Source organism: Sceloporus occidentalis, unplaced genomic scaffold, assembly GCF_023333645.1.
Source record: "Sceloporus occidentalis isolate IW3139 unplaced genomic scaffold, rSceOcc1.0.p SCAF_46, whole genome shotgun sequence".
NCBI lineage: Eukaryota > Metazoa > Chordata > Lepidosauria > Squamata > Phrynosomatidae > Sceloporus > Sceloporus occidentalis.
This window is the reverse complement of record NW_028317026.1, coordinates 1-24,387: the sequence shown is the minus strand read 5'-3', so window position 1 is coordinate 24,387 and position 24,387 is coordinate 1. Positions and strand designations below refer to the sequence as shown.

The window sequence follows — 24,387 nt, the reverse complement described above, 5'->3', positions numbered from 1 at the left end:
GCAAACAATTCCAAAGTAAACCATATAACTGAAAATGTCTATGCAACCTGCCACAAATGTCAAGCTTCTCTTAAAATGTTTGATGATTGTGTGGTCGATATTATTATCATTTGGAGTATTATCCATGTTCTAACTTACATAGGAAAAACCAATCTGTTGCTGTTTTGATGCAAAGTGTCTTACAATTTTATTGCAAGCCTGAGTTACGAGACATCTGTGTTACTCAAAAAAATGTTTCTGTGATCGTGAGATAACGGTTGCCATCATGCCTTTTCTAATTTTTTTTAAAGCATGACGGTGAGGACTTGCCTTGTTACACCTAGTCTTTTATATGGTGTTTTTAACTGGCTCAATCAGGGTCGGACTGGGGGCAACGAGGCGGCCCTGACTCTTTGTGGCTGTCAGCCTCCTAATGACGTATGTGCGCAGACGGCTGGATATGCGAGGCCGAATATTAAGTTTTTGTGCTCATGTAGAATGCGGCTGGGCATATCCGGTAAGTGTTCGCATACCACAGCACCCGATCTGCTGCTCCAGTGTATGGGGCACTGCGCTCAATGTAGAAAACTTGTATATCCAGCAGCTCTATGCAGTGAGGCAAAGTTGTCAAGCCCTATTTTAGTTACAATTATATATATATATATATATATTCATACTATATATAAAAAAAGTTGTATGTTGTGCCTTTAAAAACAAAAAAAATGCTTGGGCAAGAACAACCTATTCAAGAGCAGCTCAACCTTATTTCTCACTTACAGACAAACTATATAAGAAGTGTGACGGGAACGACCTGTACCCCGACTGGGTACACCCGCCGAACGTTGCTTACTCCGCCCCCTGGCCACCAGCAATTATGGACAAAAAAAGGACAGGGTAACACATGAGGGGAGAATAAAAGCATACCAATAATCACACATATACTGGGACATACAGAATTCATACAATAACTAGCACAGAAGGCACCGATTTACCCGGGGCTGTCACAAGAAGGAATACACTTTTAACAGCAATGTCAACCTGAAATGAGAGATAAGTTTCCTCAATGCAGAAGACCAAATATCTGGCCTCATTGAGTGAGGTTTAGTTAGCATATCTCTCTAAGCTTAGTTACAATAGGACTCAACAAATCCCTGGTCGCTATGGTGACTGGAAATCACTGCCTGGTGCCTGGGAGGTATGCCTGGGTGAAGCTCGTCACCCTCAGCTTTCGGGCTACCTGGCTGCTCTCAAAATTGTATAACTTTACTTATGAACATGAAGTAGAACATATTAGCAGGTTCAACAGGAGCATAGAGAGGATTGTTGCATTAATGTGAAGGCTGATGTATATTAGCCTGTAGTTGTGGGAGGGGCTATGGTTATTTAACCAACGCCTCTCCCGTCCACAGCTACGTTACAGCTCCTAACGTTGGCTGATTTATACAGGAAGTGATGTCACGGAACTTCAGGAAGGAACATTGCAGTTTTTGGCTAGTATTGGCAGTGTGGCATGTCTGCGTTTCAGGAGCCAAACGACTCCTGCAAATCAGGTTTTTTCGGGGTTATTCGAGAGGGGGCACCCCCTTCCGGTTATACTTATTTTCTCGTTGCTTGCTTGGTCGTTTATTAACTCATTTACGGGGTCTACGTGGGGTTTTGTTGTTGTTTACAGGCTGCTTTGTGTATGCAGGGCGCTGCACAGGTGCTGTTAATCAAACATAAACCTTCCCAAGCCTGTTTTCACTTTCTTCGTAATCTCTATATGTTTCTTTTACTAACCGTGCCTAATTACAACATCTGTGTTAAAGGTAGCAGTTCAGTGGAGCTATGCTGGGTACTTCTCTTAACCCCTTAAGGACCGGGCTCATTTTTCGTTTTGTACCCTGTGGGACCGAGGCTGTTTTGACACTTTTGTGGTGCTTGTGTTCAGCTGTAATTTTCTCCTCACCCATTTAGTGTACCCACATAAGTTATATATTGTTTTTTTCAGGACAAGATGGGCTTTCTTCAGATACCATTATTTTGATCGTATCATCTTATTTACTATAAAAAAAAATAAAAAAACATGGTGAAAAATTGAAAAAAAAACACATTTTATGACTTTTATTTGAAAAATCTTTTACTCACCTAAAAAAGCAAGTAAAAAAACTAGCTAAATAGATTCTACTACTTGTCCTGAGTTTAGAAATACCCAATGTTTTTATGTTTTTTTGCTGTTTTTTGTAAGTTATAGGGCAATAAGTACAAGCAGCGTTTTATGATTTCCAAATCTTTTTTAACAAATCTGGTCAGTCTGCCTCCATCTCCTCTTTGGAACATCTTTGAAGCCGGTTAACTCAATTTAACCCATTCAAACCATATATTTTTGAAAACAAGACACCCCAGGGTATTCCAAATGCTGTTATTTTAACCCTTTCCATGCACCAATTATACAACTACACTTTGTCAAACTTTGTAATAGTAATTTTTTTTATTTTTTTTTCCACACAAATTGTACTTTAGTTATAGATATACAGGTGCTGGTATATGTCACTGTCAAACAACACCCCAATATGTGTTCAGCAACATCTCCTGAGTACAGCGATACCCCACATGCATGGGTTTGTCAGATTGTTTGGCTGATAAAAGGCTACTTTTGGGGCATGCGTAATTCAGGTGGTCATTTGGTCATTGTGCCTCCCTCTCCTCTTTGGAATATCTTTGAAGCCGGTTAACTCAATTTAACCCATTCAAACCATATATTTTTGAAAACTAGACACCCCAGGGTATTCCAAATGCTGTTATTTTAACCCTTTCCATGCACCAATTATAGAACTACACTTTGTCAAACTTTGTAATAGTAATTTTTTTTATTTTTTTTTCACACAAATTGTACTTTAGTTATAGATATACAGGTCCTGGTATATGCCACTGTCAAACAACACGCCAATGTGTGTTCAGGAACATCTCCTGAGTGCAGTGATACCCGACATGCATGGGTTTGTCGGGTTGTTTCAGATTTAAAATGCCACATTTGGGAAGTGCGCTTTTTTTCGCCATTTTGGTCAGTCTGTACCTATGCCCTATCTTTGAGCTAGGCCACTCCAATTTACCCCATCAGCCATTTTTTTTATATATTAGACACCCCTTGGGTATTTGAAGTGCTTTTATTTTAACTCTTTGTTGAGATTTTTGAGAAATTTTAGCACTTGCTCAAAATAATAAACTTTATTTTTTAATTTTATTTTATTTTTTTAATACTTTTTTTATATTTTTTTTTACACATTTTGCTGGTACTGGATGGTTCATCTAGTGACATCACTGCATAATTATTTTTAAATGTTAGCACATTTTTTTAAAAAAAATTTTTCCATTTTTTTATTTATTTTTATTTTTTTTGAATATTTTACTAATCACATAGTGATTAGAAAGCTGGGCTCCATTGACTTGCATGGTTGAATGCAGTACCTGTATTCAACCAGCAAGTGGAGCCAGTTCTCTAGAGGGTCTGGAGACCCTCTAGCGAACTTTTTCGTCTTTATTGTTTTATTTCCCGGGCCGCCGCCATCTTGCTTGATGGCGAAGATCACCGGCAGCGGCGGCTGTGACCGCTCTCCGGAGCGGTCACAGCCCACCCAGAGGTAAGTGTTTGGTGTCGCTGGATGCCTCCTGATCGAGGCATTCCAGCGACACCATTTAAGTTTAGGAGGCGATCGTTGATCGCCTCCTAAACGCTTTTAAAACGGGCGTCCGCCGCCATACAATGTATGGCGGCTGTTGACGCCCCGGGAAGGGGCCAGACATGGCCCCCGATGCCGATCTCGGCCTTGCTGAATGCCTCGACATCGAGGCATTGCAGCAAGGCCGTTTAAGCGAAGAAAGTGATCCTTTATCACTTTCTAAGCTTATTTAATTTTTTGACGGTTCAGGACCGTCAAAGGTCATTTAGTGACCTTCTTGTTATGACGGTCCTGAACCGGCAAAGGTCGCGAAGGGGTTAATACTTCTCTTCTCGGATTGTTTATATGTATGCATGGCCACTCAGGTGCACTTCTCATACTCAATCGTTACTAAGCCTGTTAACCCTTTTGCTACCGATACCTGTTGATACCTCTAGTCCTGCACTACACATCATTACGCACGCTCTCTTTCCTTCATGCTTTTATACTGTTCAGCTCATGTTACTATGTCTGCGCTTTTTTGGAGGTTCATTTCCTTTTCCAAGCGTATTTTCAGTCGCTCGCTATATCGTTCTTGGAGTTACTCGTTGTATGCTACAGCTGGTCATTTACATTGGTTGTTAGAGTACTTTTCAAATTATACTTAACTCCAATTAATTCATGAACACACCATTTGTGGATAACAATCAGCATACAAGCTATATTCACTATTTTACTCTGTTGGGAGACTGTTCCATGTATCAACTGGCCCTGCTTGAGGAATTTCTGTTGCTAGAGTCAGATAAGGGTTGCCAGTTAACCACTTTTCATTAACCCTTTGTTCACTATTAGTGAGTTATTTAGGCTGGTCACATGATTTGTATGTGTGTATATATATATATATATATATTTGTTGCTTTGGTCGCCTCCAAAGCAGTTACAGATGGGACAACCACCTCATGTTCTGTTATTTCCTCTGTCACTGTTATTGCTAATTGAGGAACTGTCTGTTGCCCTCGGCCGCTTCTGCTGGCAGGCTGCTCCATGTATCAACCGGTCCTCCTCGAATTTTCTTCATGTTACTCTACACTATCCAGCTTGGCCATGGGATACTGGTTTGTTCTTATGTATTCTCTGTGCTGGTTCTTGTATGTGCAGGTTACATTTGTTGTGTATTTCTGGTAGTAGGGCTGGCCCCCCGAACTCTCGCTGGCCCCCCTCTTTTATTCATTATTGGTGCTTGTTATTTAGGACAAGTGCCCATGTCACGTGGTCTGTTTATGTATATTTGTTGCGTTTGGTCTTCAAGTACTTTCTGTTACACGTCTTCTTAACTAGTCGTCTAGTCAGGTACGGTTATTGCCTTTTGTTGCTAATTCAGATACTCATTGTTGGCCTCTACCGCTTCTGCTGGGAGGCAGTTCCACGTATCAACCGCCCCGCTCGGATTTTTCTTCACGTTACTGTACACGATTACAGCTTGGCCCTGAGCGGACTGCCACCTTACGTACTGCTATTTGCCTCTTGTTGCTAATTCAAGTATTCATGGTTGTCTACTGCTGGGAGGCGGTTCCACGTATCAACCGTCCCGCTCAATTTTTTCTTCACGTTGCTTTACACGATTACAGCTCACGTTATTATTGAGGTACTCTGTTTTATCTCACAGTCTGGTTTCCCATTCCTATAATTAGATTACCGGCAGGTCGGTTCCAGTCATTACAACCGGGCCCCTTTTCCAATAATTGGAAGAAACAGATGTTCCAGGGGGTTGCTAACCGTAGAGTGTCAGGTTTAGTGAGTCAGATAGGAGGCAATATTCTCGAGACCTCGTTACGTCCCCGCTTAGATAGACTGCCTCCTTGAACTAGGCAGTTGGCCCCCCCCCCGCCCCACCCCGAGGCAATCTCCCCTCCTCGCTTGGAGGTTACGTCCCACGAGCTAGTTTTCGTGCCTCACTGTTAGTTAATTAGGCCTCCCTCTACGTTTCATCCCGCTCCAGCGCGGAGCTCGGTTAGATATTCAGTTAGTTCAGATTTAGGTCCGGGGTATATGTCAAGGTTCCGTTGCATAGACTTGTCATTCCTATCCGATCAAGAAGAGAGGTCCTCCATTCCCTGTTCACACGCTCCTGGGTCAGACTTTGCCACCTCACATTCCCTCCATGCTCAGTCTGTTGCTAAATCGATGGCTGTATTAACAAGGTGATACATTACTTTCTCTGCCTCGGCCAGCATAGCGGAATTTTTCTACCCACCGTTTGCTTGTCCCGTCTCCTCCTCATAGATCCAGCCCGCCACAATCTAGCTTTGTGGACAGGGCGCAATGAGGGACATGCTCACCTCACTAGTGGGTGGCATCGGTCTCCTTAATTTACGAGAGATTAGCCAATTTTGGAAGCCCATCTTGCACCGGCAGGCCTGCCCCCTTCCTCTCCTGCAGGCCCTGCCACCACTGGTTGCCATGTTAGTCTATTCATGCTACGTCATATTTGCAGGGATGCCATTGGGCCCTACCAAAGCGATGTGCCCCTCAAGCAATGTCTATCTCCTATTAAGTGTGGAATCCGGTTTTAAGAGAAGCTGCTGTTTTTCATCCCTCCCCGTAATTCCAGATTAGGGTTTAGCATTTGGTTCCTTTACAGGTATTATGGCTGTACCTCAAGAAGCTCCCTGCCCCTTATTTCCCATACGAGCTTTAGCATAGTTTCCCTTATTCCGGCTGATGAGTTTTCCTTTAAATGCGCCGCTGTGGGTATTCAGGCAAGAGTCAATGGGGGGGGGGGGGGGGGTTAAGATCATGGTTGTCTCTCCATGTCTGTGAATCTGTTACATGGCTGCTTCTCAGGCTCCACGTCTGCGAGTCCGTTACATGGCTGCTTCTCAGGCTCCACGTCTGTGAGTCCGTTACATGGCTGCTTCTCAGGCTCCGCGTCCGTGAGTCCGTTACGTGTCTGCTTCCCCGCGTCCGTGAGTCCGTTACGTGTCTGCTTCTCCGCGTCCGTGAGTCCGTTACGTGTCTGCTTCTCCGCGTCCGTGAGTCTGTTACGTGTCTGCTTCTCCGCGTCCGTGAGTCTGTTACGTGTCTGCTTCTCCGCGTCCGTGAGTCCGTTACGTGTCTGCTTCTCCGCGTCCGTGAGTCCGGTACGTGTCTGCTTCTCCGCGTCCGTGAGTCCGGTACGTGTCTGCTTCTCCGCGTCCGTGAGTCCGGTACGTGTCTGCTTCTCCGCGTCCGTGAGTCCGGTACGTGTCTGCTTCTCCGCGTCCGGTACGTGTCTGCTTCTCCGCGTCCGTGAGTCCGTTACGTGTCTGCTTCTCCGCGTCCGTGAGTCTGTTACGTGTCTGCTTCTCCGCGTCCGTGAGTCCGTTACGTGTCTGCTTCTCCGCGTCCGTGAGTCCGTTACGTGTCTGCTTCTCCGCGTCCGTGAGTCTGTTACGTGTCTGCTTCTCCGCGTCCGTGAGTCCGTTACGTGTCTGCTTCTCCGCGTCCGTGAGTCCGTTACGTGTCTGCTTCTCCGCGTCCGTGAGTCCGTTACGTGTCTGCTTCTCCGCGTCCGTGAGTCCGTTACGTGTCTGCTTCTCCGCGTCCGTGAGTCTGTTACGTGTCTGCTTCTCCGCGTCCGTGAGTCCGTTACGTGTCTGCTTCTCCGCGTCTGTGAGTCCGTTACGTGTCTGCTTCTCCGCGTCCGTGAGTCCGTTACGTGTCTGCTTCTCCGCGTCCGTGAGTCCGTTACGTGTCTGCTTCTCCGCGTCCGTGAGTCCGTTACGTGTCTGCTTCTCCGCGTCCGTGAGTCTGTTACGTGTCTGCTTCTCCGCGTCCGTGAGTCCGTTACGTGTCTGCTTCTCCGCGTCTGTGAGTCCGTTACGTGTCTGCTTCTCCGCGTCCGTGAGTCCGTTACGTGTCTGCTTCTCCGCGTCCGTGAGTCCGTTACGTGTCTGCTCCGCGTCCGTGAGCCCGTTACGTGTCTGCTTCTCCGCGTCCGTGAGTCCGTTACGTGTCTGCTTCTCCGCGTCCGTGAGTCCGTTACGTGTCTGCTTCTCCGCGTCCGTGAGTCCGTTACGTGTCTGCTTCTCCGCGTCCGTGAGTCCGTTACGTGTCTGCTTCTCCGCGTCCGTGAGTCCGTTACGTGTCTGCTTCTCAGGCTCCATGTCCATGAGTCCGTTACATGTCTGCTTCTCAGGCTCTAGCTCCAGTGAGTGGGACGTTTAGAGAAAGGATCCAGTGTGAGCCTTCTGGTCTCGCTCAGCGGCTGTCATCATCCACTCATATTCACACATTGACGATTATACGCAAACTGTCCCTCAGAGCTGACAATCTGACCGTATCCGCTATTAGTTCACGGTGAGCACGGTTAAGCCTTTTCACTTAGCGATGAAGCTTTTCCTAACAGAAGATCAATATTGTAGTTCTAAAGAACCTCTCTGGTTTCTTCTCACCCGGATATAACGTATTAGAGGTCTGCAAGGTCAAGCCAGTGAAGTCCCCCGGTAATTCACCAATGGATGGCGAGTAAGAGCTTTGCTAATGTTAATGGACATCCTGTTTAGTCCTGGTACATGTATAGTGCTTAAGTTTCCATGTATTTTTTTCGGATACAGGCAGCTTGGTGAGCTGGCTACGGTCCTTAATTCAGCTTCGGTTCTTCTGATCATTACGAGCTGTCACTCGGTCATACGAAACGAATTAATCCGGTCCGAGTACACTGTTTCTTCCTACCAATGTCCCCGGGTGCCCAGTTGCAGTCCTTATTTTACTGGGACGGTAAGTCAGCCTTCGTTGGTTCATGCGACCGAAGGTACTGGCCATTACGCTTTATTCTTTGACATCTCTGAAGTCTCGGACTTGTGTTCTGTTGCTGATCATTTCGTTCTGTCCCTCGGTCATACGAAAACGAATCGGTCCGGCCAAGTACACGAATTACGTTTTTTTTTCTTACCGACTCAGTTTGGTGCCCAGTTGCAGTCCTGGGAGCCTTGTTGTTGGTTTTTGACTGGGAAACCGAAAGCCAGTCTTCTTTTGCCCTTCCCCAGGGAGCCGCTGTCGTCAGTCATGTTTATCAGATATATTAGGTTATTGCGTACCAGGATTGGCCTTAACCCACTCGTGTAATCGGGGCAGCGTCTAAGTATAAGTTCCAGCCCAGGTGATTAAAAGCTAGGCAGATGGAACTCCTCGTGTTTCCTTCTTTATATCTCACAACCAATCTCGGGAATGCGTAAAGCCTTCACGTCACTCGCTCTATAAGCTTGGTCATTCATATTGTCATGTTATGGTACGACTAACTTTGTCGTCTTCTTTTTGCCCTCTATAGGCCTACCTGGTACGTCGGTCATGGCACACCTCAGACCGAATGGACCCTCTCTGGGTCTTTGGTTCTCCGTTCCGCTAATCCTATTCGTTTGCCCCTCACACAAATGTGAAGGCTGATGTATATTAGCCTGTAGTTGTGGGAGGGGCTATGGTTATTTAACCAACGCCTCTCCTGTCCACAGCTACGTTACAGCTCCTAACGTTGCCCTCCCTTGCCCCCCCCTTTTAATTTCCTTCCTTTTATTTCCTCTTTTCTCCTCTATCCTTTCGTTCATTTCTATTTACGGGGTGGCCCTCTATAGGCCTACCTGGTACGTCGGTCATGGCACACCTCAGACCGAATGGACCCTCTCTGGGTCTTTGGTTCTCCGTTCCGCTAATCCTATTCGTTTGCCCCTCACACAACTAACCCCTGTTCTTTCTCAGGCCTGTCTGCACAGCATGTAAGCTGTCTGCTGCTGTCTCTCAGGGCCGTGTAACGTGGGCGCCTGGGTGCACTTCAATTGTAAAGTTATACAATGCAAAGTACAACGCTGCATTGAAACCTTTCCTGTATGTCTCAGTTGGGCTGAGAGCACCCAACGAGCAGTAGCCAGGACATCGGAGCATCAGGCACCAGGAGTAGGAAAGGGCATATCAGATTTCACATGAATGGGGTTAACTTTGCCCCAGTGTGTTAACCCATTGTGTGCTGAGCAGATTAAAATCTAATTTTATTGGCACTGTGGCGCCATGGGAGATTCATTTCTGTGTGATCTGAGGTCGCTTGCTGGCATTTATCGTGTCTATGGTCCATATTGGAGATGCTTATATAAAGACGGATCCTGTGTGTGCCAACCCCCCACTATAATATGTGAAGACACCCACAAAAAAAATTATGTTGGCAAGAATATTTATTGCACAAATTTGTAACCTCTGTCAATTGGAAAGAAACTAGAAAAAAATATTAACTAAAATAAATTAAGTACAGCATAACTCCTATCACTATATACTGAGCCAGACATTGATGGTGGTACAACATAACTGCTATCATTATATACAGAACCAGACATCTATGATGTTACAGCATAACTCCTACCACTATATACTGAGCAAGACATTGATAGTGTCACAGCATAACTGCTATCATTATTTACTAAGCCAGGGGTGGATTCCCCAAAGTACTTGTATATGCTAATATATTTAACCTTTTAAATACTGCCCCCAAATATTCTGTTTGACTCAGGGAAGAATAGATCATGTGTCATTATTAATTTATAATGAATGTAATGTCACACACAATATTTAACAGTACAAGGAGTTAAAAATATTAATACATAACATATTGCTGATGATATTATATTTTCAAAAGACATAATATTTGTTTTCTTTATAAACAAATCAATGTTTGTTTTAAAATCTCCCCCTTATATCAGTTAGTGGTTAAACTTTAAATAAATGAAAATAAAATAAAAACATGAATGGGGTAAAAAAATGTGATCCTTCATTTTCTGTCTGGCTCCTAGATCCAAACCAAATTTGTCGACCCCTAAGGTAGAGCATTGGCATGGCAGGTAAGCATGTAATGTTTGGCCCAAACATAGCATAAGGTATCATGCTTATTTAATGTATGCATTTGCATGCATTGGCTTGATTGCTGATGATTGTTCTTTATAAAATATTGCTTAATTTCACATCATTGCAGCTTTGGATTTAGACACAATATATCCCTGTTTAAAACTTACTAGCTTACTTTATGGTATATGCCAAATGAGGAGTACCGCAAATACTTTTTGCTCACTGGTGCCACTACATCAAACTAATTAAACTTGCATAAGCAGTTCTGCTAATTATACACGAGCCACCAGAAACGCAAGAGACCTATCAGCAAGGAGTCCATAACTAGACTAACTTTTCACAACAGTATACACAAAAATACAAGGGTAGAGTTTTCAGGAAGACTGAAATGTTCACCCCCTGAAATTATTATTGAGCTTTAAAGGTTTTTGGTCAACTTGACCGCACTCATATTTATGTATTTTTGTGAAGATTCCACAGGCTGTCTAATAATTGGGCATGTCTACTCACTAACATGAGAGTACATACAAACAAACATGGGAGTTTGCAGCAACCAACCTGCACAGGTTAGGCTGAAGTCCATCTTGCAGATCCACAAAAGGTAATTTGCATTTGCACTCTACTTACAGAGGCTCGACTGAATGAATAATTAAATAACATTGGAGGGTACAGAGCCCATCTATACCCCCTATCTCATTTCCCCTGCTCAATGAGATGGGGAATAGCATATGGGAGAAACTGAGGTCATCTTGTACTAATTACTGTACTTAAAGGCTAAGTGGCCAAAGTGAGTAACATTTTATACAAAAACAAAAAAGCATAGCAGCTAGCTAGAAAGTAGCCAGGTTCAGCTCAGCTTAAATGACATGTTAATTTAGTCTAGGCCCAAAGCTTTGAGAAGTTTAGTACAAAATATATTTAAGTATATATAAGTAGTTGTTCTGAACGTCTAAATTTGGGTATACCACCTGGTAGCTCATTTGTGTCAAATCCAGCTCCTAGGAAAGGTCTCCACTAAAGGGATCAACCTGGAAAATTATCTTCTACAATATTGTGTGAAAACCAAGAATAAGTGTTTCCGAAATGCATAGTGTTGTATTCTAAAAAAACAAACTATTTTCATTACTTACTAGCTTTGAGTAAGGCATGTTAAGGCGAAAATTAATCCATTTATTGGATGAACGTAGCAAAAGATGTAGAGTTAAATAAGCTTTCCGAGCAATGTTTTACTTACATAGATGTGACTGCCTGGTGCTACGTCTGTTGAGAAGAATGAGAGTGCTACTGGGCATATTCAAGCGTACGTAGATAAACTTTATGTAAAGGCACCCAGTCAGCTGTCTAATTTTCTCTGATAAGTGAATGCCTGCACTGGTGGGAAACTGATTTTTATATATATATATATTATATATATATATATATATATATATATATATATATATAAATGCTGATATGCATTAAAAATACAAAAACACTTTTGGGGAACCAGACATTTCCTCTAAGCAAAGAAACCTATACGCATCTGCAATTGTATTCTTTCCTGCAAAGTTTTGAACACATAAAAAGGAACAGAAAGTTATTTTTCAGCTGCAATGGCAAAAACCTTTTGGTTTATCAGTGTTCTCTATGTTTCACATGATAACAGCCTAGAATTAAGCTTTCCCTACAAAAATCTCGATTAGGAAAAAGTCACAGTAATTAAGGGGGTTATGGACAAAGAGAGATACTGGGACAAGATGGCGGTATCACTAAAAACATTAAGGATTGTTAGACATCTTTTAATAGATGTGATATTAATGCGACCACGTGAAACAATATTTTTATTAGTAAGTCTTTGTCAGGTGATACTGTTAACTATCAGGATGTTTCTTGACCACAGCATTTCTTTTTAAATGAAGGTCGCAGCAACCTGGTTTGTAAGTAAAATAAATCTGTGTTCTCAGGCATATTCTTTCAGTTATGTATGTGTATATATATAGACACACCCTTAAAGAATTCACATGTTCATGTGTGAATGTTTACAGCAATTTTTGAGTATTGCTCAACTAGATTAACAAATCACTCTGAATTAGTGCAAGTTCTTATGATCCTCATAAAAAAAACAAAATTGCATATTGCGGGTCAGAACTAGTTCTTGTGTAGAAATTAGGCATTCTTGATTTACAGGATAGGTACTGTCAACCTCACTGAATTGGCATCAAAGGGAAGTATGAGAGACCAAACAAACCAACCTTTGCAGATACAAAAAGTACGAAACGTAGAACGCTTTTAAACCAGAGGTCTCGCTCTTATTCACACTCTCTGTGTGAATCCAAGGAGCAGAACCTAGTCAGCGGAATGGTGGTGGACAGATGGATCAGGCCTGCAGGGTCTGTGGAGGGAGGTTACTGTCTGCTTTTTTTGGATGTCCGGTTGAGACGAAGAAAACAGGCCAGATGGAAGAATAAGCTGGAAAGACCACGGTAGATCTTGAAAGATAATCGGCAGCAGCACAGGTGGGTGGCGAAATACAGACAGCAACCAATAGGGAGCTTACTGGTCTTCTGCTGTCAGAGACACAGAGTGGTGAAAACTGGATCCAGGGAATCTGGATCTTAGTCTTATAGGCAGACATCTATTTGAGGTCTGATTATAAGACGTCCTCGAATATAAGACGAGTATATCAGAGTATTTTCTTTGAAAAAAATGTCTTATATTCACGAAAATACAGTAGATCTATAAAGGGAAGAGCACAGTTACCCTAAGGGTCTTAACCCCAAGTAGATTCTATGAGCAGTAGTAAAAAAGAGTGAGTTGCCATTACCCACATTTAATTTTTATATATATTATCACATGGATGAGATTTGATAGTGATTCTTTTAAAAAAAAAACCTAGCTGCTAGTGAGTTTATTAAAATGAGTGCACTATTAAACTGAAATCAGGGAATTGCCAGTACCGCAAGACAGTAGCTAGACCTTCTTGAATGGATACAGAATTGGCAGTGGCCCAGCTGAACAACATTATTGTTAATGCCATTATTGTAAAATTAAAGCTATACAATGGGAAATTCCAGCATCTAAATATACACAACTACCACTGATGCCAGGGTGTTTCTAAGTGTAAGTATGGTTAACTTAATTAACACCAAATGTCACAATACTTTCACAATACTTATTCTTAAACTACCAGTAAGAGGAGAAAGTATTATTAGCCTTTTAAAACTGTTATACTATAATTGTATATACACATACACACAAGAAGCAATTGCTGAGGAAAATACAGTATGTAATCACAAATTAGCTAGACTAGACATTAGTTATAGTTAACAGTGTGCTTAAAAGATGCCCCAAATTGCAATATTTGCTGTATTTACTTAGTATTGGTGTCTCCTTCCTGTTTTGTAGAGAAAAGTAGGTCCACACTGCTAAAAGTTGAAGTTCACAAGAAAAACATTTAACTATATGATCACTTTCCTCCTAGTTTGTCATTGTGCATGGGGCATGTGGGAAAACAGCCACTTTTAAATTCATGTTTATCATACCAGAGAACGTCCCATGCACGTAGAAGGAAAACGGTTAGGGAATGAAGAAATCACTTGAAGCCTATGGCTTTGGGCGCTGCACACGGAGACTCGAGATCAAATGTTATAATGTTATAATGTATAATACTTAGGTGTGCATAGAAACCCATCTTGCTAAGATATATATTTTTTTTTAAAACTAATTATTGGAAGTTTGAAAGTGCCAATTAGCCAGCCACAAACATGGCTGCCATATGGACCATGCGTGGATTTGTCCATGCCCATAATCTGTTCCGTAAGCCCGTACAAATTCTATACACAGGCTCAATAAAGAATAGAGGACTGGAGTCCCTCCTTCTTACTGCCCTAACAGGGTTCTCATCATTTATAAGGGGCAGTTACATATTTGGCAAGAGGGAATTCAAGATGAAAGAAAGAAAGAAAGAAAGAAAGAGAAATTAGATTAGAGGAAGAGCTTGGCTCCTTTTTGATGATGGTCCATTATCCTGCTTCTTAAATGCCATCATGCAAAACAAATGCTGGAAGGGTTCAACCCCACTAGGGGAAAAAGCACTAGGGCAGGACTTGCATAGTCTGTGCACATAGCAGTCCTAGTGACACCAGCTCTGTCTAGAAAGCACAACTGGTGTGGGCACTGTTGGCTACTGTACTGGAGGACTTATTAGGACATTAGTGTTAATATTATATTTTTATTATTACAAGGAATGTTGCAATATAATGTAAAATGTATTATGGGATAGTCAAATAATTAATCAACAAGTCACAACAAGCTATCTTAGAAAACACAATACGCCTTTAAAATACCAAAATACAAAAACAAAGTATTCTAATTTCTGTTATTGTGTGAGCAAATCACAGATTTCACGTAACCTTAAAGTGGTTTGAGTGAAAGCAGATGTTAATTCTGGGGGAACATAGATATTTCTGGAAGCATGGTGTGAAAACTACCACAAAGAACCACAAAAAAAGAAAAACCACAAAGAACATGTTCTAAAAATAAAACTATAATGGGTATTACAGCCGTAAAACCCATACGTAACACTATGTAATGACAAGATATTGACTTAAACAAGGAATTCTGGTGCAAAGTTGGAATAGTTGTCTAATAACCATAGCAACCAAATGGATTATTCCAATCAACAGTAGTTACTATGGTGATAAGATCACTTTCCAAATTTTACACTAGAATAACTTTTCATACATAGCTCACATAGATTCTCACTTTAAAGCTAATTATTTTTTGCTGAAAAAATGTGATGCATCAGCCCTTGGACTGGCAGGGATATATAAACAAAGATATAATTGTGAAACCTTCTTAAACCTTTCTTAAACGTACTGTGTGTCAGCTTGGTAAGATATATTATACATTTGAACATTTTAGAACATTGATTCCTTTTGGTTGTATGTCAAATTATTGAAAACCATAAATCATATGTGAGGAAAATGATTCATGGTAGAAATGATGGGTTTAGTGAAACCAAATATTTTATTGCAACAGAGTTTTCCCTGTGTAAACTGGAGGATCCTGGGTAACAAAGTAAGCGCAAGAAAACCGGTTTAACAACACCTTACTTATTTATTACTATTATCCATATTGGTTCAAGATGTAAAGTAAGAAAAAGTTTATTCATAGAAACATAGGATTTGAAGGCAGATAAGAATCGTTCATCCCATCTAGTCTGCCAATTTTCCTGATGCAAGACTCAGGTCTTAATCAGTTTTGTGTTAGATTCAGGATAGCTTTATGCCTATGCCATGCATGTTTAAATTCCCTTACTGTATTAGCCTCTACCATGTCTGATGGGTGGCTGATCCACAATCTCAGTAAAGTAAAACTTCACTGAAACAGGAAAGATTGTAAGGCTAATGTGGTCTAAGCTAATGAACACCACTATACATTTGGAGGGCCCCACCTTGGTGAGCTTGGTTGGCCCTGTATTTTGCATTGTTTTATCCAAACTTCAGGACAAATGAAATATGAAACAAAACAACCCCCTGTGAAGTCTACACCTGACACCTGTACAGTTACTGGCTGGCCAAGGACCAGTGCTGACCATGTTCACAAGAGGTAAAAATAAAGGGGATCACTTTAGGTACAGTTGTGCCCAAAAGTTTGCATACCCTGGCAGAAATTGTGAAATGTTGGCATTGATTTTGAAAATATGACTGATCATGCAAATAAAGTCTTTTCTCTAAAGCTAGTGATCATATAAAGCTATTTATTATCACATATTTGTTTGGCTCCTTTTTAAATCATAATGATAACAGATATCACCCAAATGGCCCTGATCAAAATTTTACATACCCTTGAATGTTTGTCCTGGTTACAGACACACAAGGTGACACCAGCAGGTTAAAATGGCAATTAAAGTTTAATTTCCCAAACCTGTGGGTTTTTAAATTAAAATTAGTGTCTGTGTATTAATAGTCCTTGAGAGTTTGTTGTCTCTCACATGGATGCACTGAACAGGCTAGATACTGAGCCATGGGGAGGAGAAAAGAACTGTCAAAAAACCTGCGTAACAAAGTAATGGAACTTTATAAAGATGGAAAATTCAGGGGTCTCTTGATACCAAGTCAAAGTCAGGAAGACCAAGAGAGATTTTAGTCACAACTGCCGGAAGAATTGTTCGGGATACAAAGAAAAACGCACAGGTAACCTCAGGAGAAATACAGGGTGCTCTGGAAAAAGACATTGTGGTTGTTTCAAGGAGCACAATAAGACAATATTTGAACAACAATGAGCTGCATTGTCGAGTTGCCAGAAAGAAGCCTTTACTGCGCCAAAGCCACACAAAAAGTCTGGTTACAATATGCCCCGACAATACCCTGACACGCCTCACAGCTTCTGGCACACTAATTCGGAGTGACGAGATCAAAATAGAGCTTTATGGTCACAACCATAAGCACTATGTTTGGAGAGGGTTCCACAAGGCCTATAGCACAAAGACGAATACCCTGCCCGCTGTGAAGCATGATGGTGGCTCACTGATGTTTTGGGGTGGGGGTGAGCTCTAAAGGCACCGGGAATCTTGTGAAAATTGATGGCAAGATGAATGCAGCATGTTATCAGAAAATACTGGCAATTTGCATTCTTCCGCACAAAAGCTGCGCATGGGATGCTCTTGGACTTTCCAACATGACAGTGACCCTAAGCACAAGGCCAAGTTGACCCTCCAGTAGTTACAGCAGAAAAAGGTGAAAGTTCTTGAGTGGCCATCACAGTCTCCTGACCTTAATTATTATTATCTTTTATAACATCTAGCCACTCTGGGGAGTGTGAAAAGGTGCACAGCCTATCACTTAAAATGTGATGGTAGAACATCATCTACTAAGCATTCATGAGGGTGTCTCATAGCACAGCCGACTCAGGCTGTTACTTATAGTCATTCTCTATGAAGAATTCAGCTGAACAAGTAAAGCGGTTTTGTAACTGTTTGCAAACACTTTCATCACAGAATTTCCTATATACACCGGAGAACAGATGTCCAAAAGCTTGACACATAAATATTCATAGGCTCATTTTATTCAGCTATTCTTTTTCCAAGCAATGTCCGGTATTAGGTCATGACTCCATGCTGGAGCAAGCTTACGCTGAGGAGTGACCAAGAAAATAGAATCATCTGTTTCTGTGAGTCATATTTAAACTATTGAAAAAACAAACCTTTATCTGTGGATAGGATTTTTTGTTCTTTTCACTGGAGGCACCAGGCAATCCGCCATGTGATGGACCTTCACACACATACCGAAAACGGAAACCCCTCTGAACAGAAAAACAGTGCAGTTAGCCAAGATAATAAAAATAATTAACAATCTGTGTAAAAAAGCAATTCTGGAGAAATCACAATGGAAATAATAAAACACTCATCCTGACTGCTCATTAAAAATATGGTCTGGTAAAAGAACAAAAAATATAAACACTTAAATCCCTGTATTTTTATTTAGTAATAATTTAATTTAGTTTAATAATTTATTATTTATATTATTATATTAATACTTCTAATACATCAACTTTTAAGTTGTGAATGCTCACTTGCTGCCTTATATATCGCACCAACTGACAGGTAAAAAGTTAACAAAATTATCACTTATTATTATCAGTTATTCACTTCACCTGTCTGTGGTCATAATGTTATGGCTGATCGGTGTATATTATTATATTTCAAAAAGCCTTCACTCTAAAGTGTGCTGCCCCATAACCATCTTTGATTCCTAACTCACCCATCCACAAAGACTTCTGACACATTTCAAACCCTGAGTATAAACCAAAAAAATCAAAACATATAGGGTATAGTTGGGGCCATAATGAACCACGCTATCCATAAGTGACAGAGTAAACCTTAATGCTAAAGGTAATTATTTGATTTTTCTCAATACCTGTTTAGGTTGCTCTAAGATTTCAATGTATGGTCCATCCACTACAAAGAAAAGGACACAGGGGATTGTTAGAACAATTAAAAAGCAGATAATTCCAGGGCTTTCTTTAACAAGGGGCAGCAGCAACGGTCTCGGGGGTTGGAACACTGTCTGCGACACTTCTCTTGTACTGCACAGAGGATGCAGGAAACCTGTAGAGCGCTGCGCGGGACTGCTTTTTTAATCCCGCTCCCGCAATGTGGGTGTCCCGCTTCCGTCCGCTCCCGCCACATTTGTGGCCAATCCCGCCTGCTCCCACCACATTTGTGGCCAATCACGCCCGCCTCTTTACCTGATTTCCCGCGCAGTCCCGCGCGGCTGCCCTCGAGTTGTTCCCTCACAGGAACAAGGCGGAGTCACAAGAAGGGACGTCATATCACGTGACTCCGTTTTGTTCCTGGGCAGAGCAAGATAGGAGACACTGTAAAGGAGCAGCGAGAAGGCAGCCTTGCGGGACTGCGCGGGATTACCGGGACCCGCAGGTATAGTGCCTGACCGCCCGCTCCCGCAGCCCCAGCAAGACCGCCCGCGCCTGCAAGTTTTTTGGTGGGTCCCGCGGGACCCGCCTCCCAATGCAGTCCTCTAGAACCCAGAAGAGCCACGTTATGTTACTTCACATGACCCTGCTTCCCCTGGGCAGTAAAAGAGAAGTTGTTCACACAGTGTGCGAGCAATCCAGACGCAAGCAGCGGCCCCTGCGGAAGTCTGTAAGCGGCACAGAAAATGTATATGAGTGTGAAGAGTATGTGTGAGTGAATGAATGTGTTTTTGTGAACGGGTAATTGAATGAGTATCTGTGAATGAGTGAATGAATAAGTATGTGTGTGATAACATGGATGTATAAGTGGGGGGCAAAAATGGCACAGGGAGGGTGTTTGGGTTTTCCCACAGGGAGCCTGTTTGTGTGTGTGTGGGGGGGGGCGACCTGACTCTGAGAGCTTACTCATAATCTGAAGTGTCAGTTCGGTGAGTACTTTTTGTTTTTTTTGGTGGTTTTTTTTTGGTTTTGGAGTGGAGGGAGTGATTGTATGCCAAGGAGTGGGGGGGGGGGCTAAGCAAATGCTTTCCCAGGGTCCAATAAATTATAAAGGCGGCCCTGGGTAGGTTTCCCTGTAATACAAATGAAGTAACATGCTTTATATTGGGGATAAACTGTATATTTAATTCTCTTTATACCGCTGAGAAGTTGTCTTTCTAAAACATACACACATATAATATATATATATATATATATAACATCCACACACCAGGAAAAACATTAAAACCACACCTAGAATTGAAACACCATTGCTCAACAATTTCTTCTGCACACCCTTTTCCATAAGCAACAACCTTAAAGCCAAGGACACCACTTCACTGACTCTTGGTTAGAAAATTCTCACTGATACTTCTATGAACATATTATAAGAGCAGTACCTCTACATGTCTGCATTGGTGAGTCACTAGTCATCAGCATTTGATCATGAAATGCAGGCACTCTCAAAAAGGGATCCAACATCTGTAAAGAGAAAATGGGGAATGTGGGCATGTTGGCAGAATAATCGTTGTTCCAGTGAAAAAACACTCAGCATGATCATGCCATAATTTTTATGTAACAATACTGCCCTTCATGGATATTCCATGAATATTATATAATCTACAGAGGAGGGAGGAAACTTACATTAAAAACGATGGTCAAGTAAGGTATAACGGGAGATGAGTTTAAAAAGGTATTCATGTATTTAAAAAAAAACAAAAAACTTGGAACCAACTTGGACAATTAGCCAAACGGAATAGCACACATACTGTATACTGTATACACATACTGTACAGCACATCTTTAATATAAACACATTAGAACAATTGTGTTTAGTTATTGCCCCTTTGCATGTACATCTAAATTAGGGTGACCAGACTTCCCCAGATGCAGGGCCAGATTAACGTACGTGCTGATGGAGCTGCAGCTCTAGGCCCCTACCTGAAAATAGGCCCAGTCAGGGCATGGCTGGCCCACCAGGAAATTTCTCGGTGGGCCAGCTGCGCACTGAAGTAGCCAATGTGGCTGCAAGACCCCCAGAGCTGTCTTTAATGCAGGGCAAAAGCCTGCAGCAACCACAACTGCAGCAAGTCGCAACTGCTTACCTGTGTGTTGCTCTCACACACTGTGCGAACAAAGTCTCTTCTACTGCCCAGGGGAAGCAGGAACCCAGCAGAGCCACATCAATTGACGTCACATGACCCTGCTCTGTTCCTGCTTCCCCTGGGCGCTACAAGAGAAGTGGCTCTCACACTGTGCACTTTGAGGGAAGCAGCGGCCCCTGGGAAAGTCTGCAAGCCGCACCAGAAGATCTGCAGGTCAGGTAAGGGAGCGGGGGAGGATCTATGAACGAGTATGCGTGATTGAGGGAATGAATGAGTATCCGTGAATGAAGGAATGAGTATCTATGAATGAGTGAATAAATGAGTATCTGTGAACAAGTGAATGAATGAGTATCTGTAAATGAGTATATGAATGAGTGAATTAATGTTTGTGAATGAGTAAATTAATTAATGTGTGTGATAGCATGGATGTGTAAGGGGGGCATGTTTGAGGCTAGGATGCCACATGGAGGTTGTTTGAGGCTGGAATGCCACATGCAGGCTGTTTGGGGGCAAAGATGGCAAGTCCTATGCTTCCAATATGGGTGTTGGGAAGGTCCTGTGAATGCAATCTTGGTGCCAGGGCTGACATGATACTAAAGGGGGCAATATGCAAGCGTGTGGGGGCATTAATTTACAAGGAGCTGCTCGCTGAGGGCATCACATTAATCAATACTAAACCAGACGGCGCATTAGGGTGACCATATCGGCCATGTTTTCCAGGACACATATAACGTTTACATATTGCTGACCAGCACAGATAGAATGCTGCCCTGGATTATGGGGGATGTATAGACTCATGAAAGAGAACCAATTAGCCAGATATACATCCCCCATACTGCAGGGCAGCATTTTACCTGGCAGAATCAATACATAAGGGGGGCAGCTGGGGCCATTACATAAATCAATACTAAAGGGAGGGGCAGACTGGGGGCATAAATACATAATGCTGGCTGGGGCAATACACAGGGGGCAAAAATACAAAAGGAGGAGGGGCAGAGCAAGTCCTGGTTTGTGTGGGTTTGGGTGTTGGTGTGGCAGAGCCAGTCCTGGTGTGTGCGTGGGTGTGGCAGAATTTGTCCTGGTGTGTGTGTTTGAGTATCGGCGTGGCAGAGCCTGTCCTGGTGTGCGTGTTTGGGTGTTGGTGTGGCAGAGCCTGTCCTGGTGTGTGTGTTTGGGTGTTGGTGTGGTAGAGCCTGTCCTGGTGTGTGTGTTTGGGTGTTGGTGTGGCAGAGCCTGTCCTGGTACGTGTGTGTTTGGGTGTCAATGTGGCAGAGCCTGTCCTGATGTGTGTGTTTGGGTGTCAGTGTGGCAGAGCCTATCCTGGTGTTTCCTGGCACTTTACTTACTGTAGAAATAATTTTAACTATTTACTTTTTACGTACAGAGATAAAACACCTTCTTGAATTTGTAGTCACTTCAGAAGACAAAACTTTCTAGGCCCAGAAATCAGTGAGAGGAAAAGTAAAAGGTATTGTGTTATTTATTCTATTTCAATCTGCATATTTTATTAAAAAGGATTAGTGGCACTAAATGTATAATTACTTTTTTTTTGTGTACTGATGTACTCCCAATCCCATCACATAAGATTCTGTCCTATATTATCTGCCTAGCACTGATGTCATCTTTATCACATGGATGCTGAGGAGTTAAGATTCTGTCTATTTTATTTATTTCCATAAAAAGGTCCACCAATATCCTCAGCATCAGGCCCATGATGCTCTTAATCTGGACATGCCCAAAAGATTCTAAGAAGTATTTTTTTTTTATGGACAAAATGTGAGAAATAACATATATATCATACAATTGCTTCATAAACACATACCAAATACAAAGCATATTTAGTTTGAAGAAAATATGCTTATACAATAGTTTTTTTACTATTTGCTAATTTAAAAAACCTGGTCACCTTAATCTTAATGAAAAACAGATCTATCCGTAAAAATGAAAATCGGCCATGTTTAGATGCCTTACAGAATTCAGGAAATAAGTAAACATATAACTGAATGACATCTCTGAGTGCTCAAAGTTGAATCAAGATAACCGATTATAAAACGTTACTTCCTGTTTTTTAACATGCACCGTGTGAAAGTATGACAGCCTTAGCCGTATTTTTTTTTTCATTAGTAAAAAAATTCACAGGAATATGTACTACTCTTGGTGTCAAGTAAAATTCATATACTCATGAATGTCTATATGAAGCAAAGCAGAATTAAAACAGAAGTAACTAGGTGAATCTTACCTGGTCGTCAATATCAAACATGGTTTTTGCCATCTGTGACCTACAAAACAAACATACAGTGTTTCAACCACTGTGAAAACAGGTGAAGCTTCAAAGACAAGTTCTTCAAAAGTCCACCATGGAGCTGGACCTGACCCTTTAAATGGCTAACCCCGCCCCTTATTATGGCCACACCCCATTCCTGCCTCTTTTAAGGAGCAGGAGAGGAGGAGGGGCAGCATTAGTTCCTAGGCATTATATAAATAACATGACTTTAATGCCAGCACCCCCAACTTTCTTTATCGACATGCAAACGCAAACTGATTGTTGCACAAAATGATACAGATCTTAAAGCCTGGGGGACAATTAGCCATGACAAGACATGGCCATTAGAAATCACAAGAAAAACTCACTAGAACATGCCAGTTAAGTACTGTAGATGTAACTGGTGCATAACTAAAGAAATCAGAGGTCACTTTATTGGATAATTTATGCCAGCTGCTTAATTTGAATGGAGATTTCAGTACTAAGTGTCACACAATTGAGGGTTCTAGACTCTTGTCACAAAGAAGACAGAAATGCAGTTATTAAGTGAAAGTGACTGATTCACTGAAGACTTGTGCAATCAGATTTGTATGAATTTTAACAAAATTTGCCAATTTCGTTAATTTGTACGAACATCCGAAAATGAAAACGTCAGAAAACTAAACAAACGAAAACAAAGCAGAGAACTGCTTTTGTTTGCATTTTGTTGGTTTCACTCTAACTCCCTCTTACTCACACTTTTACTCACGCTCTCTCACACTTTCACTCTCCAATGCTCTCTCTCAATGCGCACCACTGGGAAAGGCTCTGCTCTTTTTGGTTAACGGAGGTGATACCGTGGAGAAGCGGACGAAGGAAAAGGTAGGGAAACATTAAGAGTGTGAGAAAGCGTGAATATCCCTCAGAATTTTCTCAGAATCAAAAGAGAATGTAAGAAAATCAGTTTTCCAAAAACAAACGGACCAAAAAGGCAATTTAAAATTTGTCCAACTCGTTTCGGTAAATTTGGTAAAAATTATACCTCTATTGGCTAACTAATGTATAATGGATTGCTTTCGAGACTATCTAGGTCTCTTCTTGAGATACATTCTAGGCATATTACTGGTGTACTTTGCCTGAAAAAGATAGTCTTCAAAACTTTCAATCCATTATACGTCAGTTAGCAATTAAAGTACCTTTACTGAAAAAAGATGTTACAATACAGGTTTACATTCAATGACATGTTGGGGTTAACAGATACACAAAACATAGGTATATGTTTTTAAATCCTAGAAGTCATCAAAGGCTGTATTGGAAACCATTGGACCTTGTCATCAGACTGAAGTTCTCAGAACACATGGCACAATTCCATGTTTATTACCGAAGACCCCTGCAAAACATGGTTAATACATATCAGTCTGGAAAAAGTTGGATCATTGAAGAGGATGGCAGCTTCTTCTGGGGGGCAATCACTTCTGTATCTTAGAAGCTAACTGGCAGCGCCAAAAGATAAGTTGTTGTTATTTCCAGTATCGATTTGGCACTCCTAGATAATTATTTTACTTTCATTTTGAAAGAAGGCAATGCCCAGTACGTTTAAGTTTTG

At 41.8% G+C, this 24,387-nt stretch overlaps 1 protein-coding gene across 1 annotated transcript in view; it reads right to left on the bottom strand.

Moving 5' to 3' along the window:
• Positions 1 to 22,811, bottom strand: part of LOC149289293 (nuclear factor NF-kappa-B p105 subunit-like) — a 44,402-nt gene extending 21,591 nt beyond the window's left edge. Inside the window, exons 1-4 of the mRNA XM_089490709.1 lie at positions 22,779 to 22,811; positions 19,841 to 19,916; positions 18,380 to 18,420; positions 17,667 to 17,765 (exon numbers count right to left, since the gene is read on the bottom strand). Of these exons, the coding sequence (XP_089346835.1) occupies positions 17,667 to 17,765; positions 18,380 to 18,420; positions 19,841 to 19,916; positions 22,779 to 22,811 (249 nt within the window). The remainder of the gene's footprint in view (positions 1 to 17,666; positions 17,766 to 18,379; positions 18,421 to 19,840; positions 19,917 to 22,778) is intronic.
• Positions 22,812 to 24,387: the final 1,576 nt, after the last annotated feature.